The 20,293-nt window shown below is 42.4% G+C and overlaps 1 protein-coding gene across 4 annotated transcripts in view; it reads left to right on the top strand.

Moving 5' to 3' along the window:
* The window catches only part of LOC134204595 (uncharacterized), a 74,956-nt gene that overhangs the window by 13,264 nt on the left and 41,399 nt on the right, over nucleotides 1-20,293 (top strand). For all 4 annotated transcript variants that reach the window (XR_009977905.1, XR_009977901.1, XM_062679403.1 and 1 more), the window contains one exon: nucleotides 4,592-4,894. Coding sequence is in view for 2 of the 4 variants with exons in the window: in XM_062679403.1 (XP_062535387.1) it covers nucleotides 4,592-4,894 (303 nt within the window). In the remaining 2 variants the exon portion in view is untranslated. The remainder of the gene's footprint in view (nucleotides 1-4,591; nucleotides 4,895-20,293) is intronic.

Below are 20,293 nucleotides of genomic sequence, written 5' to 3'. Positions count from 1 at the left end.
TGGGTTTTTTAAATATAATTAAATTAAACAATCGGTCTGTGCTATCTACACCCAAAAAAACAAATCTGACAATTATTGTATAAAATCTGGGCATATACAATTCTGTAAACTTTTTATACAAATATTGTATTAAAATAATACAAATCTGCATTATTTCAATACAATAATTGTATTAAAATCTTCCAAAATTGTATATGCCCAATTATTATACAGTTTCTGTAAGGTTCTTGTGCAGAACTGTATTAAAAGCTGCCATCCGCTGGTTGGGTGATATAAATTAAATACGGTGTTCAAATAAATATTCTAATAAATGGTACTGCAGAGCTGTACTGGGATCGCAAGATCATAATGGATTCGTGCCAATCGGCCTGGTATTGTGGTAAACGACAAAAGGATGATTCGGGTATCCCTTGTATGCCATAATGTCCTAACACAGGCCTGGTAGCGAGTAACTTTTTAGTGACTTGGTCACTTTTTTCGGGTCAGTCACTAAAAAGTCTCTTTTTTCGACCTCAGGTCACTAAAGTCACTTTTTCTCGGAAAAAGTCACTATTTTCAACTATTTTGAACCTATTGGCGAGGTTTTGTTATGAGCATCGTCGCGGAATGAAAAAAAAATGTTGAAAAAATTGACGCTTCTTCCATCGGAAGATGCTTTATTCATGACGGACATGAAATGATGGCAGAGGTTAACCAGCTAAGGGCTGAAAGACTCTTTTATAAAGAAGAAAAATAAATAAAATGACGGATTTATAAAAAATGACAGTATTTTTTGGCCCGAAAGCCGAAAGCTGTTTGCAACTTCTTAGTGACCTAAAATTCGCTCTGAATCTATTATTAATTATTAGATTTAAAACAGCGATTAATTGAAGGGATTTTGTGTTATAGTGATCCAATTTGGTATAAATTAATGTGATGCAAGGAGGATGGGCACAGGGGATTGAGATTCTAAATATGTTCAGAAGTCTAATAGCAGAACCTGCTTATTTTTAAATCTTTTTTAAAAACTATTAAATTCTTATCAATTGAACTGTTTAGTATTTCAATTCATCTTTTCAATAAAATTCTGATATTTTTATCTCAGTCCTACACAATTTTAGATATATTTCCTTTTTGCCCCTGTGGGGTGGCTTACTTGCCCCGGGCTTTTTTTTTCATTGAAAAAAAAACCATCAAAAGAAATGTTTATATTTAGATTTAGTCCACTTTTATCATATGATTCATATCTATATTGATGTAGTTTCATTGATAGCAATCTACATTACATTTTGCATACGATAAACGTTTGATGTAGTGGTGTTACTACTATACAGTAGTTCAAAATGCTTAAGGTGACCTTCTTGCCCCGGATTCCCCTACCCAAAGCTATCAAGCTTTTTAGTTTTTTTATAATAAATATGTTCTACTCACAAACATATATATTTTGAAACATAAGATTTGTTTTTGGATGGAAAAAATTGAATCTCTGCTTGATACAGCAAAGGACTTTGTGAGTGGAACATTTCTTACGTAGGGCATCCCTCATAGAAAGATTTATTTCATATTTTTTCCGTAAGGTGCAAAAAGAATTGTCTCTCGATATCTGCCCCGATAAATACCGTAAAATTTTCCAACATATATTCTGATGACAACTTAGACATTGGAGACTGCATGAAATTTGGAATGTGAATTTGTTAAGATTTTTGTTATTTTGAGTTTGACTCACCGGTTGGTAGCTCAAACCTCTTGTTTAGGCTTTCCAAAATTCTGATTTTGTTCAGAATTACATTTTACATTTTAAATTATTCTTTAGTTTCAGATTTATAAACATTGTGAGTCAAATTAAATCTATATCGAAAAATAATTTAAATAAATTTCTGTATGATTTTTCGAATAAGTTCGAACCCATATAAAAAGACAAGAACACCGTCTTCGACCAGAGGTCGTACAGACTGAACTTTTTACACCTAGACAACGGTGGACCGGTGGACCGGTGGAGACCGATCACGAAAGGGTTCCTCCTTACCGGTGCGGGAATCGAACCCACGTTCCATAGCCCAGGCGTTTAGATGATTGACATCGCTAACCGCACGGCCACGAATTTCAAACATTATTGCCCATTATTCTGTATAACTTCCCTCAAATTGTGTTTTCCAGTGGTGAAAGGGGCGAAAGATCAATTCATGTTTTTTTTGCGAAATTGGAATTTTCGGCCAAAAGATATTAGCGGGAGACAGAGTTTTGGAAAATTATTTGTACCGGCCTTATTAACTTCATACAAAAGTCAATTTTTTTTACTGAAAATGAAATTAAAAGTCACTATTTGGTCACTTTTTCTGCAGCTGAAAGTCACTATTTGGTCCCTTTTTTGTCAGTTTTGGTCACTAAAGTCACTATTTTGAGCGGCATTGACCGCTACCAGCCATGTAACAGCATTATCCAACAAGATTTGAAATCAACCCTGCGAATGAGATCCACAGGGCCTAATTTCAGGGCATTCAGATTGCCCGGAGTAGGCAAAACTGTTCTGCTGAGGAAATGCTAAAACTCAATTGAGCACAATTGAGCTCACCAATGAGGAATTCCACCTAAAACCAGAGGTCAATGTTTTATTCAGATTACAGACTTCCGAGTACTAAGACTCGTTGGGCGAATTTTGACGGACCTAGGCTTATGCTACATTCGTCCTGTGCATCAACAAAATTAGAAACTACATCTCACGGCTTCCCAGACGGCGTCAATTCGTTCTATATATCAATTTACCCATCATTGTGAAAACCAAGTCTAGGCCTATTTCCGTTGGCCTAAAACTTGTCGAATTGTTTGATTACTCAGGGAAAGACTGACGAGCATCTTCCATAGCATAGCATAGTTACGGTGTACTTCGTAAATTGGACATAAGTGATAGTCATGTTTTTCTTTTGAAATCTCTATTCAGATTACTATCAGAAATCAAGGTGGGTGTGATCCTTGATTTCAATATCGGACAAAAATCACAAAAGCATGAGGCCAAAAGCTACTCCTGGCCACGCTCATCTTCACCGTAACGTGGAAGAGGAAAAAAATGTTGAAGTGGTACTTAATGCGATTTCCCTGACTCAGTACCGCTCTCATGAGTATTACGGAGTTGGATATTGGGGAGGGTATTCGTTGGGTCAAGATTGACCTGTAGGTAACAATTTGACCACGCTAGATCTCAAACCGTAACATACCACATAAAGGTGTCTACACACTTAAAATAAATCGCAGATTTCTGTGAAATTTCACCGAAATCTCAACAGCAGAACTGTTCGGTGAATAATTTTACAGATTTTCGGTAATTTTGACAGTTGAACAAAGGAAAAATCGCAGAAAATTTGGTGAAATAATTACCGAACAGTTCTGCTGTTGAGATTTCGGTGAATTGAAGCAAAATTCACAGAATTCTGTGAAATTATTTAAGTGTGTACCCAGCGTTACGATGTAAGGATGACGAGGACCTTCCATCTCCCAAAATCTATAATTTCATTAGCATCCAGTGTTGTCTAAGCTCGTCGAACAGGTATTCAAAATCTGCGCCATAGTTTTGCTCGATATCGAGTTGGCATTTGATAACGTATGACATGATGGCCAATATGTACAATCTTCTTAGCTACCTGGTGAAAATCATCCATAAGTATTTGTACGCAAGGACATAATAAAAGATCACAATTAGCAACACAACTTCCCATCCCATGCGTAAGCCCAACCAACGAATGACAGATTTAAGTACAGTTCTATATAAGAACCTGGAAAATCTGTATGGATTATTGGCATAAACATATTTGCAAGATTCTAATACAATCATTATGTAAGATGTAAGGTTCTTATACAACGATTGTATTTGATCATAATTTTGAAGAATTTCTGTATAGATATTTAGGAAATGGCGTTTACGTTACTTTTTCAGATTACGGCAGCATGACGGTACTCTTCCTACAGGATTATAATTTTAGCAACATCGTAACGCAATCGGTGTCAAAGCTATGGAGAATCTGACAAAAATCTACCAAGCAACAGTGTTTTTTTGTCCCACAATGCAGTAGCGTTGGTGTCGGTAGTAGAGTGGTGAAGAGTACATCCTTTGAAAGTAATAAATTTTCAATCAGGAATCAATCCGCTTCATCAGACTTTCAAAAAACTCAAATGAATCTCGAAATACTACTAACGATACCTATTTAAAATGACTAACAACCTTTATACTATACTATAAAAACCATTTGCTACGCCTTTTTCCGGATGTATTACCCTGTGATCCCATCCGATTATGTGTATTGTAATTAAGGATTTCCATTCAAATACCAGAGCAACAAGATCGTAATTAATTTTGTATTTCAGTCTGCAATAGAACCAGCTATATATTGTCTTAATTGTGCCACCTTATATCTCAATAAATCACCTAAAATACCAATCAGTGCCGATTCAGTACCAACATTTCTTCGAATAATTGAACTGCTACCGGCCCTGCAACAACCGCCATCGTAAATATCGATCCACACAGTTCTTGCAACCAGAAAACTAAATTCCTCTCTCGTTTCTTTTTTATCTTTCCATCCGCACCACCGTGTTCCGCCGCCGGCCGCCACACGCGCAGATCATCAATGAGGGGGACGATCAGAACGCGATGATATGTGCGGCCTGTATCGCAAAAATTGACGATTTCTACTCGTACCGCGAGCAGTGCCGCGCCAATGACGACCGCATCCGTCAAAGGGCTGCTGCCGAGGTGGTTCATCATGCCGTGCCCGAAATCCACATCAAACAGGAGAAAGATCTGCAGCTGGAGATTAATATCTCCGAGCCACCAATCTCGCTGGCAGCCGCCTGCGAGGAAGGATTTCAACAACCGGAAGACTCATTACATCCCAGGCCCACGAGAACGACGACAGCGAACGAGGTAAGTTAGGGCGCAGGTCCAGTTTTCCAGTGTCTGTCGTTCATACACAACGAACACTGCTCTAGCCAGGCCAGGCCAGTCGGTTGGTACATATCACCATTGATTCAATAACAACAGTAGCAGCAGCTATGGTAGAGCGAATGATAGAAACAAGCTGCCCTCCGTTGTACATATTTCTGGACTCGTTCGGTTGTCGGTCTTGCCAAGTGGACTGAAACCGAACGGTGAACGTGCGAGGAAGAATGTTCAAATACTTGGCTCTTCTCTGTAGAGTATAGCTCGTGGCTGGCTGGCTGGCACGGCAGCATCGAAGGCGAAGATGAAAGTTTTCCCTCTTGCTGCTGGCGTGCCTGGCCTGACTGCCTGCTGTTTGTTTGTGTGCTGGTGAACTGCTGAGTAGCAGCGTTACGTAGCAGATTGCTAGCAGCACCAGAAAGCGTAGAAAAGGCACGATTCGCATCCATCGATTGGACATGACTTCTTTACGAGTGCATAGTACTTGGAATTTCATCAGATGGTGTAGTCTGACGATTGTTCGTTTTCGATTACTATGGCAGATCTGCAAGGAACAAGTCTGCTAGCACTAATTTATAATATATTCTGAACAACTTATTCGAAATATTCAAGAAATCTGATAGATCGATGTAATTACGCCTTGGAATTGCTTTGTCTTTTTCAAGAACTTATCGCTACAGAAATCCCCACCCTAACTCGCAAACCGCTACGGCAACAAGGCAGATAACGTGTTGTTCGTTCGTACTCTACGTTGAGCATTTGAATGTGTTGGTAGTCACTGTTGGTGTAGCTGAGGAAAAGGTCGAGCCATATTATTGGATTTTGCGCTGCAAAGACCGTCACTCGGAGAAACACACTAGAGATGATGTTCCAAAACTTGTGTGATGATCTCAGCGCTAATTCATTTAGCAGCGAAAATACTTTTGCTTAGATCAGAAACGAATCACCCTTCTACATGGTGAATGTTCTAAAAAGGATCTACACATTTACTTGTGTTCTGATTGTAAGAAAATTTTGAAGATATCAGCAATCAACGACTTACTTCCTTGATATCATAATTCAACCTGTGAGTGATGCTTCAGTTTTATTCGTTTTGAATGCCACCGTCGTTCATTATTGATGGCTGATTTATTATCTAAAGATCATATATTACTCATGCTCGCAAAGCGAGAAAAAACGATTGGAAACATTTTTGTCTACTGCATTTCGTATCTCAATCATGGAGTACTGTCAATACAATTCATAAGTTAATATCACAGATCTTGGTAAATGACTCAAAAAACAGGCTCTACTTTTGCATTCATTGAGGCCAATGCAGTTTGCCTGGCAGTATAACAAACTGTACCAAACCGGCCGCCCTATCGGGTGGTTCTTCAACAGCTTTGGACGCACAGCGAAGGTGAAGATGAAACTTTTCCTCTCCCCTTCGTCGGTCGTTCACTACTTGTCTACTTGTCGTTTATGTGTGTGGAGTTTGTGTTGCAGAAAGGCAACGTTTCGTATATCAACCAGTACAGAATAGCGTACACAAATCTTGGTCATCGATGCAGCGGGCCTTGCCCTGGCGTTTTGTTTGGAATTTCGTCAAACGATGGTGTAGAATCATTTCGTTGGATGCTTATATATCGTCACTGTTCGATGTCATGAACCAGTTGTGGCTAGAAAAAAAATGACTGCCACATGGATTCTAGGGTTTTTGGATAATATTGGATAATCGACTATGTTTCTATAATTTATTTAAAGCAACTCCTTTTCCTGTGCAAACAAAGCTTGTTACATCAGCGCATCTGATTATTGATTGTATTGGTGGCTGGCACCTATATGAAGTAGGACTTTAGTTAAACATCGAGCTATTCAGTTGTGCAAAGATATCGGAACACGTGATCTTCTGTTGCAGAAATCATAAATTACTGCATGTGGAATAGTGGGATATGTTTACAGATTTCGCCTGATTGGACTGATTGATATTTGTTTATGGATGTTGGGAACATCGTTACGATGTTACGTTGCATCGTTCAACATTGTTCTCAAAATTATTGCTAGGTTCCGTAACTTTCGTCCGGTTGATCCGAAATTACGGATAACAAATAAACAAAATGGAAGCTACAGGATCCATAGGATCTCAAAATAGTCGACGTAAATTTTGAATTTACTGAAAGAAAAATGAAAGATATATTACTTCAGTGTAAACTGGAGTCGCTTTTTACGCAAGTTAATTTTGGCTATTTCTAATTTTTAGATTTGTTAAATGCCACACAAAAATTTTCAAAAAAAAAAAAGCAGGACCGGCTTAAGTAAACCAAGAAATTGATAAAATCTTATCGCGTAAAAAGCAACCCCAGCTTTATCGACGTTCGCAAAGCCAAACAGCTAACTTTTTTGGTCGATTCTCATTAAAGGTAACATCTAATTGAGAAAATTTGGCTAAAAATCGGCTAAAGAACGTCGTGTTAACTGCCAAGCTCTCGGCAGTGTGAAATTTCTTCGATTCAAAAGAAAACTAAAATAGAGAAAGGCATTTCTTCTACACCATTTTATTGCATACGTTGAAGTATTTTCAGAAAGAGGACTTTTTCGTAGTTGTGCTACGTAATCTACAAAAGCTGGCGTAGCAAGGTGCACCATATCTAAATTAAGCTAACCGTGAAAAATGAAATACAAATGCAAAACTTTGTCAAAATCCATATTGCCATAACTTTGTGAAAAAATTGCCGATTTTTTTTAGAGTATGGCATTCGACGGGATAGGGGTCGTACACTTATTATGTAAGCACTTATGGTGGGAAGTGGGGTCTATCATATTCTTACGCTCCATATGAACAAAAAAAATAATTTGTATGGGAAAAATGGGGGGAGGGAAGCTCGAAAAACCCGGAAAATATGCTTACGAAATTAGTGTACGACCCCATAACTCTTACTTGATACTTGATGGGCTACAGCTCTTCGATGAACCTACGCCGAATGGAGTATCCTTCTCCACTGGACTCGATCCTGGGCCAATCGCTTCCAGTCGCCCTGAACATTGAGCGCCCTCAGGTCCTCTTCAACTGCAAAAAGCCATCGTGTACGCGGCCTTCCACGAAGCCTGCGGCCTCTTCCGGGTTCTCTACTAAATATTATCTTCGCTTGTCGTTCTTCCGGCATACGAACAACGTGACCAGCCCACCGTAGTCTGCCGTGTTGCATAAGCTTAATAATATCCAGCCCTTTATACACCTGGTACAATTCGTGATTCATGCGACGCCGCCAGATACCGTTCTCCTGTTTACCGCCGAGTATTGTCCGCAGCACCTTACGCTCAAACACTCCGAGAGCTCTCCGATCAGCCTCCTTTAACGTCCATGTCTCATGGCCGTATAAAGCCACCGGAAGGATCAGAGTAGTATACAGCGCGAGTTTTGTTTTCGTTTGCAGACTACGGGACTTAAGCTGGTTACGAAGTCCGTAATAAGCCCTATTTGCAGCTGCAATACGCCTTTTCACCTCGCGGGTAACATCATTATCGCACGTCACTAATGTTCCAAGATACACAAATTCTTCTACCACTTCAAATTTTTCACCATCCAGCACTATTTCGCTACCACCACCACTAATGAACCCACGTTGATTGCCAGCGACCATGTACTTCGTTTTGCTGGTATTGATCGTGAGTCCAATCCTCGCTGTCTCCCTCTTAAAAGGCGCAAAAGCCTCTTCCACGGCGCGGCGATCAATTCCGATAATATCGATATCGTCCGCAAATCCCAGGAGCATATGCGATTTTGTGATAATGGTACCGCTTCTTTGCACACCAGCTCTCTCGAGCGCTATATTGAACAGTAGGTTCGAGAGTGCATCACCCTGCTTTAATCCATCTAAGGTAACAAATGACGTCGATATTTCATCCGCAACCCTTACACTTGATTTCGATCCGTCCAACGTTATACGAATCAGCCGTATCAGTTTCGCCGGAAAACCATGTTCAAGCATAATTTGCCATAATTCATTCCGTTTCACTGAGTCGTACGCCGCCTTGAAATCAATAAACAGATGATGTGTCTGCAAGTTGTACTCCCGGAATTTATCAAGGATTTGTCTCAGGGTAAACATTTGATCCGTCGTTGATCGGCCCTCACGAAAACCTGCTTGGTATTCGCCGACGAAGGACTCTTCAAGCGGTCTCAATCTGTTGAACAAAATACGGGACATAATTTTGTACGCCGAATTAAGGAGGGTTATTCCTCGGTAATTGGCGCACTCCAGTCTGTGCCCTTTCTTAAACAGAGGGCAAATGAGGCCGTCCAACCAGCTAGCAGGCATTTCCTCGTCTTCCCATATTTTCGACATAATATGGTGCAGAACTTCATAAAGCTGCTCACTGCCATGTTTGAGAAGTTCAGCCGGGAGCTGATCCTTCCCCGCAGCCTTATTGTTTTTCAGCTCTTTGACAGCTTTTTTAACCTCATCTAGTGTAGGTGACTCCACAGCTTGTCCATCGTCGCTAATATTTATTCTGTTCACCGATGCACCGTCACTTCCTCCATTCAACAAAGTCTCGAAGTGTTGCTTCCACCTGGCAGCCACTTCAGTTTTATCTGTCAGCAAATTCCCTTGTTGGTCGTTGCACATGACGGGAGATGGCGCTGTCTTTCTCCGCACGCCATTGACAGACTCATAAAACCTCCGCATATCGTTCTGCTCCATTTTTTCTGCGCCTCACTAATCACTTGTTCTTCATACTCTTTTTTCTTCCTGCGGTGGGTTCGTTTTTCGGCTGCTCTTGCTTCCTTGTACCGATCTCTATTCGATCGGGTACCTGACACCAACATCCGGCTTCTGGCAACGTTCTTCTCGTCTGTCACTCTCTGGCACTCCACATCGAACCATCCCGTCCTGGGTCTCCTCTGTGCAGTGCCTACCACTTCTCGTGCTGTTGTGCTCACCGCTCCATGGATCGACTCCCATAGATCGTTGATGTTGTCGCTAACGTTGATTGCACTTATCCGTTCGTCGAGCTTCTGGCGGTACTCAGCCGATACACCTTCCGCCGACAATCGCTGGATATTGTAACGCATCGTTCGCTGTGATTTTTCGTTCGATACAGTTGACAACCGTGATCGAATTTTACTGACAACGAGGTAGTGATCAGAGTCAATGTTCGGACCTCTGAATGTCCGCACATCAATAACATCCGAGAAATGGCGCCCATACACCAGAACGTGGTCTATCTGGTTGCAAGTTTCACCATTTGTCACATCTTCAGATGTGTTTTCGGATGTTCTTCCGTGCGAAGTAGGTGCTACTGATGGCCATCCCTCTGGCAGCTGCGAAATTTACTAAATGTAGGCCGTTGTCAGCGGAGTGAAGGCTCTCCCTACCAATTATGGGACGGAAAAATTCCTCTCTACCGACCTGAGCATTAGCGTCTCCGATAACAATTTTCACGTCATGCTTTGGGCACTCTCCATAGGCTTTATCAAGACATTCATAAAACGTGTCCTTCACGTCGTCGGATTTATCGTTTGTCGGTGCGTACATGTTGATTAGGCTGTAATTGAAGAATTTGCCCCGTATCCTCAACACACAGATTCGTTCGCTAATGGGTTTCCACCGCATCACTCGCTTCATCTGCTTGCCCATCACTACGAAACCAACTCCATGCTCTGCTTTTTCACCGCCGCTGTGATAGATGTTATACTTGAATGCAGTATTGGTCGTGGGGTCCACGGCTCGGAATTCACGTTCTCCGGATCTAGGCCATCGGACTTCTTGAATAGCAGCCACGTTCACTCCAACTTTCTGTAGTTCACGAGCCAGAAGGCTCACTCGTCCAGGTTCATTTAGGGTCCTGACATTCCAGGTACCGAGTTTCCAATCATAGTCCTTATTTCGTTGCCGGGTCGGTTGCCAAAAATAACGTTCTCTTTTTCTTCTATCTCCATTTTTCGTGGTATTTGAGAGGCTTCAGTAAGCTACCTTACCGGGGTCGCGTTACCTACATCGCGATGATGGGGCTGCCACCTTAGGTATAGCTGACGCGATACAGCATTTCGTTAATCAGCCGCTGGGTACCAGGCAGACGCTGTTTGAGCCGCACCTCCTGATGAACAGACGCTCGAGGCGTACCTTCTCACTCTAGCTGATGTCAGAAGGACAACAGTGCCCAGGCTGCACTACCAGCTAAGTACACAACCCTTAGCTGGCGGTCTTTTGTCATCGGACGACCCGTGGAAGCGTGAGATAGGGACTTGTGGGGACCAGAGCTCTGTTGGGCGCTCCTTCCTTGATGTCAACCCACCATTTTGCGACCCCATAACTCATTCGTATCAAATATCAGTTCACCGAGTACCGAAGATGTTGATGATTTTATGTCACGGATCGGTCATCAAATATATGAAATACTAGCTGACCCGTTGAACTTCGTCTCGCCCAAAATTAATTAGTTAGCTCTCCACCTGGGGTACATGTACCCCTGGGGGTGCCTTTGCTAGCCCCAGGGGTACCTCGGACAAAAATGTGTAATGGCGGACTACAATTCCATTCAAACCACATCAATAATGTTTTGATAAGCCTCATTTCAAGAGCCCCGGAAGCATCCTTTCAAGAGGCCCGGAAGCCTCCTTTCAAGAGGCCGGGAAGCCTCCTTTCAAGAGGCCCGGAAGCCTCCTTTCAAGAGGCCCGGAAGCCTCCTTTCAAGAGGCCCGGAAGCCTCCTTTCAAGAGGCCCGGAAGCCTCCTTTCAAGAGGCCCGGAAGCCTCCTTTCAAGAGGCCCGGAAGCCTCCTTTCAAGAGGCTCGAAAGCCTCCTTTCAAGAGGCTCGAAGGCCTCCTTTCAAGAGGCTCGAAGGCCTCCTTTCAAGAGGCTCGAAAGCCTCCTTTCAAGAGGCTCGAAGGCCTCATTTCAAGAGGTTCGAAGGAGGCCCCCTTTCCAGAGGCCCGGAAGCCTCCTTTCAAGAGGCCCGGAAGCCTCCTTTCAAGAGGCCCGGAAGCCTCCTTTCAAGAGGCCCGGAAGCCTCCTTTCAAGAGGCCCAGAAGCCTCCTTTCAAGAGGCCCAGAAGCCTCCTTTCAAGAGGCCCGGAAGCCTCCTTTCAAGAGGCCCGGAAGCCTCCTTTCAAGAGGCCCGGAAGCCTCCTTTCAAGAGGCCCGGAAGCCTCTTTTCAAGAGGCCCGGAAGCCTCCTTTCAAGAAGCCCGGAATTCCTTTGGAATTCCCCTTGTTTATTTAAATATTTCTGCAGTATTATTTCTTTGCAAAGTCATTCAGGGTCTACTTCGGAAATTTCTTTGGAAATTCTTTCAAAAATTTCTTAAAGACCTCCTTCCAAAATTTCTCTAGCAATTATTTGGAAATTCGCTTCAGAACTCCTTCGGGAATTATAAATTTATTTTGCAATTATTTTTGGAAATCCTTTGGAAACTTCATCAGGAATTCCTTCGAAACATTCACGAGTTTTTTTTTCGTAAATTCGTCGATGATTTTCATTGGAAATGTTTTTATGAGTTTTTTCCTTAAGAAATTTCTACTGAAACTAATTCAACAATTCCCTCGGAAAGTCCTTTACAAATTTCATCAGAAACTATTTGGTTCCTAAAATCCATAACATATCGAGAGAACTTGAGTCTCCCAGTCCCATTGATGAGATTCTCATTAATATGGGTAAGAAATTTCGTGGATTTGAAAAGTGATTGCAATACAAACATTTTTAAAATGCGGAGTAGAGTCCTTTTACTGATTCTGCTACTAACAGTCTGCGCAGCGACTCAATTTTTTTCATTAGTTTATGAAACAAAAAAATTTATTTAATAATTGTGTAACGGTTTAGAAGGTCTAATGACTTCTATTTATTGCCTCACTCGCAAAAGGTCTTGGGTTATATCTCAATATCATTCTCGCGTTTTCTGCTTTATTACAAGTGAATTTAAATTCGTATAAGTCTCGTTATTTTTTAGTTCCAAAATGTTCCCGACCTGAATGGACATTGAGTCGAAGGGATCTTCCCAATGAATATTAAAATTAAAATGTATTCCGAACACTTAACAATATAAACTCATTGTCTTACACAATTGTCTTACAAGCGCCAAGAATATGAAGAAAACGATAGTTCTGCTGTTCACAAATTTGAAAAAAATAAGCGGAATTTGTGAAATGAGTTGAGTAATTATTGGAGTATAAAGCCTAGATCATTTAGAAATGGAGCACTTTTAGATGCGTATATTTTTTATAATTTTCGTTCGATTGAAAAACTTTTTAGAAACGGAACAAAGCTTATAATATAAATTATTGAGGTAAATCACACTTCGTTTTTTCGAAGAAATACTCGCCCTTTTCTGTTGATGCCGCTTGTCAGCCTGCGCACACATCTTTGCCTTTCTCGTATAACAACGTTGTACCAAAAGGCTATCATTTCACTCCAAAATCAAAACAATCACGATCGGTCATTGCGTTCAAAAGTTATGAAGAAAATGGTTGGAACTTGGTTGGTTGATTCGCTATACAGCATTTGCAAGAACCGTAATGTAGGCAAATATGTTTGATGTGTATTACACAAAGGCGAAACCAAACGATTGAATCGAGAATGGCATCGTCACCGCTAGACGGATTAATCTGGGTTTTTAGTCATGATTTTGGCTAACTGTTTCCACCAATTCTTCATTTGACCAATGTCATGAACTCTGGGCTAGCCAAAACGTAAATGGGCCATCATGGAAAGGAATGAAGAGTTCCGGCTTTTGACGCAGATGGCGGACTGTGCAAAATTATTTTTCTTTTCTCTTCCTGCATGGTGAATATTTTGATACCACGTTAGTTTCAAACTGTGAAAAAAATAGACGGTTTACTAATTATAAAACGTTGTGAAAAATTGCATATCCGACCATTTGGAATGCTACTATCTCTAAAATGAAGCGCCCCGTTTCTAAATGATCTAGCCTTTAAGAGAGGTCGGAGTAAAACTCTTAGAAAAATTAGCAAAGGGTTTTTTCCTGTTCTGGTGTGTCACTGCGACCAGTTATAAGATGTATTGCAGCGTTACCCGTATACGTAGTGTATAAATGCATGTCAAATTACTCCATTACTATTGAGAAGCGGTTTCGATACAGTTCTGTTTTGTTTTCTCAAGAGCATCATAACAAGGTTTCGATACTTTTGGGCCCTTCAGAGCAATCACATTGAAGGCACGCCTCTGATCAATAGAAAATCAATCCTTTCTTGAGAAAACAGAACAGTTATACTATTATTTGGCCATGCATCGGAGCCCTTACCATATCCTTGTCTTTCTTTAAGAATATCATCAGTGAAGCTACAAACCCACACACTCAGTTTTTATTTCTGCAGCTCGGCAAAATCCGCACAGCCGTTTGCCCAGCAAAATAAAAACTGATATCCCGGCAAAAATAACGTTTGTTAGCTGGTTTTCGGCAAATAATTTGCTGATTTTCAGCAATTTTGACAGAAATCTCGGCAAAAAACACGTTTGCTGGGGCTCGGCTGTGCGAATCTCGGTAAAAGTTCAACAAATTGCTGAGATCCCGGTAAAAAAAATTAAGTGTGCAGGACTTAGCTCTACAAAACCATTTCTAGATAAAAAATTTGTCCAGTAGCAAGAATTTCCGTGTGTTCCTCTCTCTGCCATTGTTCACCAGTTCATGAAGAGTTAGTACGCATTTGAACCCCTAACTCGTCAGTCTCGGTCAGTTAAGCTTAGCATGGGCAGCGAGGTATTTCAAACCAATTGCTTGAAAAGTTGCATGAGCTGCATACAGTTTAGCCCCAAACGGAGCTCGAAATTCGAGTCTTTCAACCATCTATAGGGCAACATTGATTATGTTTTATTTCTGAGACTTTTGGTAGGGATGACTAAATACGACGAATCCTTAATTACTGCGACTTATTTCCCTAGCTAGTAAGTAAGTTAAATCGTAACAAACTATGTCAAAGTTATCTACCCAGTGTTACGAGAAAAAGCAAAGGACATTAACGAATAGTAATACAATACATTATATGCCGTTTTCTAGCTTAAATATCTACTTGTTACTGATGTGGAAAATTCTCGATCCGTAATAATTAGCATCCAAATGGTTGAGATCGTCACCCAAGATTCGGTATATCGTCTGCGGCGATGTTCGTCGTGTGGTCTTCGAAGCGCAAAATCCAATAAAAATGCTCAACCTTCTTCTCAGCTACAGTCCGACAAAGAGTACCAACACACGCAAACGCCAATGCAGAGTACGAACGAACAACACGTTATCTGCCTTGTTGCCGTAGCAGTTTGGAAATTTAGGGTGGGCAATCGTATGACGATAAGTTCCTTGGAATTTAATCCCAAGACGTAATTCTATTGCCTAGACAAGGCCTCTTAACAATTTTGAACAATAGTCATGTCGATTGTTCTAAGTACAAGTATCATAAATAAGTATTCATGGTAATTATTCCATTGGTATTCCATTGGAATCCATAGACGAAACTCCTAGTACGTCCATGTTTCGTCCAATCGATGAACGTGAATCGTCGCCTTCGCCTCTTCTACGCTGTGTGGTGCTGATGGCAAGCTGCTACGTAACGCTACTCAGCAAAACTCCATCACACAAACAAACATCAGGCAGTCAGGCCAGGCAGCAAGAGGAAAAACTTTCATCTTCGCCTTCGAAGCTGTCATGCCAACCAGCGATGAACAGCCGCCACACTCTACCGAGAAGAGCCAAGTATTTGAACATTCTTCTTTGTACGCTGGCCGTTCGGTTTCGGTCCACTTGTAAGACCGACGACCGAGCGAGCGAGTCCAGAAAACACGTACAACGGGGTGCGACTGGTTTCAATCATTCGGTTTGGTTCTGCTCCTGCTGCTGTTATTGATTCAGTGGTGACGTGTACCAGCTGATGGCATGGCCTGGTTAAAGTGGCTAATGCCGATAGTAGAGTTCTTGTCTGAAACATATGTATTACAACGAAGGGTGCTTTGTCATCCTAATTTCGCAAATTAGATCCTATGTGCAAACTCTTAAATAGATTTCTGCGAGAAACACAAACTCACATTACTATTGTTACAAAATATTTAAGCTATGTGTGGTTCATGAAATTTTTTCGCAAAAGTTTGACAACAGCAATCAAGTGATATGTTAATGCTAATATCATCTTTTACATTTAGACGAATATTTCCATGATAGAATTAAAGACAAATACGTTTGTTATTTATTCAGACTAAGGCCGAAGTGGCCTGTGCGGTACATAAGAGTCTTCTCCATTCAACTCGGTCCATGGCTACACGTCGCCAACCACGCAGTCTACGGAGGGTCTGCAAGTCATCTTCCACCTGATCGATCCACCTTGTCCGCTGCGCACCTCGCCTTCAAACGTACAGATTTGAAAGTTCCTTATTTCTGCTAAGCTTCCATTTGAAGAGGAAGAGTAGAGTATCAGGGTGCAAACTTATTTCTCTTTACTGGCAATCAAAAATCCAGATTGTTGATAAAACTCTATTTGATCTTGCGTCTTACTTGCGTCCGAATTACTTACTGTTTCTCCGCTGTTATCGCTTTTAGCGGCCATCAGTGAGCCTAACAACACGAACTCATGGGTGGCTAACGTTGATCTCTCTTGAGCCTATCATGTACCTTATCTTCGCCGTATGTATGATGATGACTAGTCCAATCAGCTTAGCTTGTTTTCAGTATGATGTAAGCTTCCTTCATTTTCTCGAAATAACGTGTCATAATATCAGTGTCTTCGGGGGAGTCTGTACCACTCGTTTTATCGTAGCACTTCATCCCCAACAACCTTTCAGGTCCCTCTGAATTAACCAAAAACTGGCTTCAATCTACCGTTTTTCCGCTGCCAAGCTATCGTTCGTCCTCTTCAACAATAATTGGAAATCTTTTGGTACCGACGTGATTGGGTACCCTATGCTCACTAATTTCGAATTAATTTTTAAACCTGGTCAGTGCCAACCCGAACTTACTTACTTACTTATGGATCCTCTACACCTCCGGTGGTGCAAAGGGTTGACTTGAAAGATCTCCATCCTGAGCGATGCCCGGCTATCGCTTTAACCTGTTGCCAGGTTAGATTTCGGTCGACTTCTTTTATTTCTTTATTGAGGCTTCTCCGCCATGAGCCTCTGGGTCTGCCTCTGCTGCGATGTCCCGCTGGGTTCCAGTCTAATGCTTGCTTACAGATTTCGTTTCCGCCCCTACGTAGAGTGTGGCCGACCCAGCCCCACTTCCGATCCCGAATTTCTGTTGTTATCGGCCTCTGGTGACAACGACGATGGAGCTCGTTGTTTGAGATCCAGTTGTGAGGCCACCAGGCCCGAATTATATACCGCAGGCATCTGTTAATGAACACCTGCAGCCGTTGAGTGTTCTCCACTGATACCTGAACCCGAACCCTGAATAAAAAAAAAACGTTTTCAGTTCCATCTGTCATTGGATATGGCGGTGTGCATGGCATCGTGTTTGTTTTGATTCGAAACATATGATCACCATACCGGACTATACCAGTGCACTGTCAGTTTGTGGGACAAAACGAATCAGATCATGATAAAAACGATCAAGTACGCGCTCTTATTTTCGCAAATTACGAAATTTACTTTTGGATGGATATATCTACCCCGGATTCTCTATTCCTTTCTACTTCTTCAGGAATTCCTTCACTAGTTTATTCAGGGTTTTGCTCAAAGTTTACTTTTGGAACTGCTCCGCAAGTTCTTGCAGGCATTTACTCGAAGTTTCTTTCCGGTATTCCCCGGAAGTTTGTTCAGGTATTCCTTCGGAAATTTCTTCAGGAATTGCTCCGGAAGTTCTTTCAGGAATCCATTCAGAAGTTCTTCCTGAAGTAACGTTTGGAGCTTGGGAGTTCGTTAGGAAAGTTCCGAAGTTCCTTCAAAAAATCTTTAGAAAGTTCCTCCAGAAAATCCTTGGAACATTCCTTCAAGAATTCCTCTGGAACTTCCTCCAGGAATTTCTCAGGAAATCCCTCCACGAATTCCTACGAAAGTTCTTCCAAGCATTCCTCCGGTGGTTCCTCCAGGAATTCCTCCGAAAGTTCCTCCAGGAATTGTTCCGGAAGTTCCTCCAGGAAATCCCCCGGAAGTTCGGCCAGGAATGCTTCCGAAAGCTGGAAAAACTTCCGGAAGTATTCCTGGACTGAAAAAGTCCTAAGGGAATATAAATATAATGCAAATGTAGACAAATATCATAGGGAATAAAAAATTCCCGTAAAACGGATTTCGATGCGCATTCTTTATTGGATGCACAATTATTATTATTATTTAATCAGACTAAGGCCGAAGTGGCCTGTGCGGTATATAAGAGTCTTCTCCATTCGGCTCGGTCCATGGCTACACGTCGCCAACCACGCAGTCTACGGAGGGTCCGCAAGTCATCTTCCACCTGATCGATCCACCTTGCCCGCAGCGCACCTCGCCTTCTTGTGCCCGTCGGATCGTTGTCGAGAACCATTTTCACCGGGTTACTGTCCGACATTCTGGCTACGTGCCCGGCCCACCGCAGTCGTCCGATTTTCGCAGTGTGAACGATGGATGGTTCTCCCAACAGCTGATGCAATTCGTGGTTCATTCGCCTCCTCCACGTACCGTCCGCCATCTGCACCCCACCATTGATGGTACGCAGCACTTTCCTTTCGAAAACTCCAAGTGCGCGTTGGTCCTCCACGAGCATCGTCCAGGTCTCGTGTCCGTAGAGGACTACCGGTCTAATTAGCGTTTTGTAGATTGTCAGTTTGGTACGGCGGCGAACTCTATTCGATCGGAGCGTCTTGCGGAGTCCAAAGTACGTACGATTTCCAGCCACTATGCGTCTCCGAATTTCTCTGCTGGTGTCATTTTCGGCAGTCACCAGTGAGCCCAAGTACACAAATTCTTCTACCACCTCGATTTCGTCACCACCGATGCAAACTCGCGGTGGGTGGCTCACATTGTCTACTCTTGAACCTCTTCCTATCATGTACTTCGTCTTCGACGAATTGGATGCACAAACAGTTTCGTTTTTACTCTGGTTTGTATTTCCCTTCGGCTTGTTTATTCCACTCATATGGTTTTGACAGTTGAAGTGCAGTTGTATTGGTGAACCTGGTGCGAAACCGTAAAACAACACAGCTTTGAGGTTGGAACTAGTGCGAACCTAGTTCCAACCTGAGCGAATAAAAAAACACTTTGACAGCACTTAAGTTGAAACTGGTTCCAACCTAGGTTGGAACTTTTTAAAAACGAATTCAACATAAAATTGGCCAACAAAATGTGGCCCGGCCCATCTCGCTGACCTCTTGTGTGTCCAAGGTCGTCAAGAGGTTGGTGAACCGGCGGCTGTGCGATAAACTCCGCTCAAGGTACGGTACGGTCACGTTCTTCGCAAAGTTGGGTGACGTGCTGCAAAACGCAAACACGCTGACCTGGTATCCCTGGATTTCGCCAAGGCCTTCAACAGGACTTGAACCTCCTTCGCCCTTCAACAATTAAGCGAGTGGGGATTTTACGGCAACATCCTTGCTTTTGATTGGAATTTCCTCATAGAGCGCTCCTTTGAAGTCCTAATTGGTAATCAGTGTTTGAAGAATCTCCCGGAGAAGACTGAGGTACCACAGGGATCCGGTTTGGCGATGAAGCTGTTCCTTGTCGCCATGAACAGTTGTGTTTCCTTCCCTTCCACCTAACCTATACTTCGCTTATGCTGACGATATATTATTGGTAATCGTTGGCGACACTCCAGACTGCATACGTGACCGTGATTGCTATCTTTTGCTGGGCCAGCTCTGTGGGCTTTACTATGACTGCCAGTAAATGTCAGATTACACGTCTGCCATTGAAAGCACCAGTTGTCCGGGCCAAGCACAGGAATATTAAGTTCTTGGAATGTCCATCGACCGGAGCCTCTTATTCCTACCGCACTTCCGTAAAGTCTAAGGAAATGGCAAGACCTGATTCGAATACCTTCCAAACCGCAGGGAACCAATTACAGGATGCTGCGGTGAAGGATCGAGCATGCTTTCATTGATAGTCGTCCACTTTACGGATTGGAACCTACCCTTATCGCAACTCTGTCTCCGACCTTCAACCCATAAGTTCGAGCCGCTTTCGGAGTTGTTATCTTTTACATCAGCCGAGTATGCCTGTGTTGAGGCAGGCCGCCTCTTGTTTCGCCGTCGTAACTTTCAGATCCCTCTCCTTACAAAGGAGTCCGGATTCTGCACGTGATGGGTGGCATCGGTCTCCTCCCAGTGGTGTGAGTCCACTGACATGGTGCAAGGAGTTAGCACTCCTCAAAAGTCAAGATTAAGAGCTCTATAGCACGAATTTTCCGAAGAAGTGACAACTCGGTAGATCTCAGAAAGTCAGAGAATTCAAGAATTCAACAATTACAAACACAGGTATACGGATGAGTCCGTTTGAGGCCGTAGC

This window comes from Armigeres subalbatus, chromosome 1 (genome assembly GCF_024139115.2).
Source record: "Armigeres subalbatus isolate Guangzhou_Male chromosome 1, GZ_Asu_2, whole genome shotgun sequence".
Taxonomy (NCBI): domain Eukaryota; kingdom Metazoa; phylum Arthropoda; class Insecta; order Diptera; family Culicidae; genus Armigeres; species Armigeres subalbatus.
Note: the sequence above shows the minus strand (reverse complement) of the source record. Positions and strands in the feature narration are given on the sequence as shown.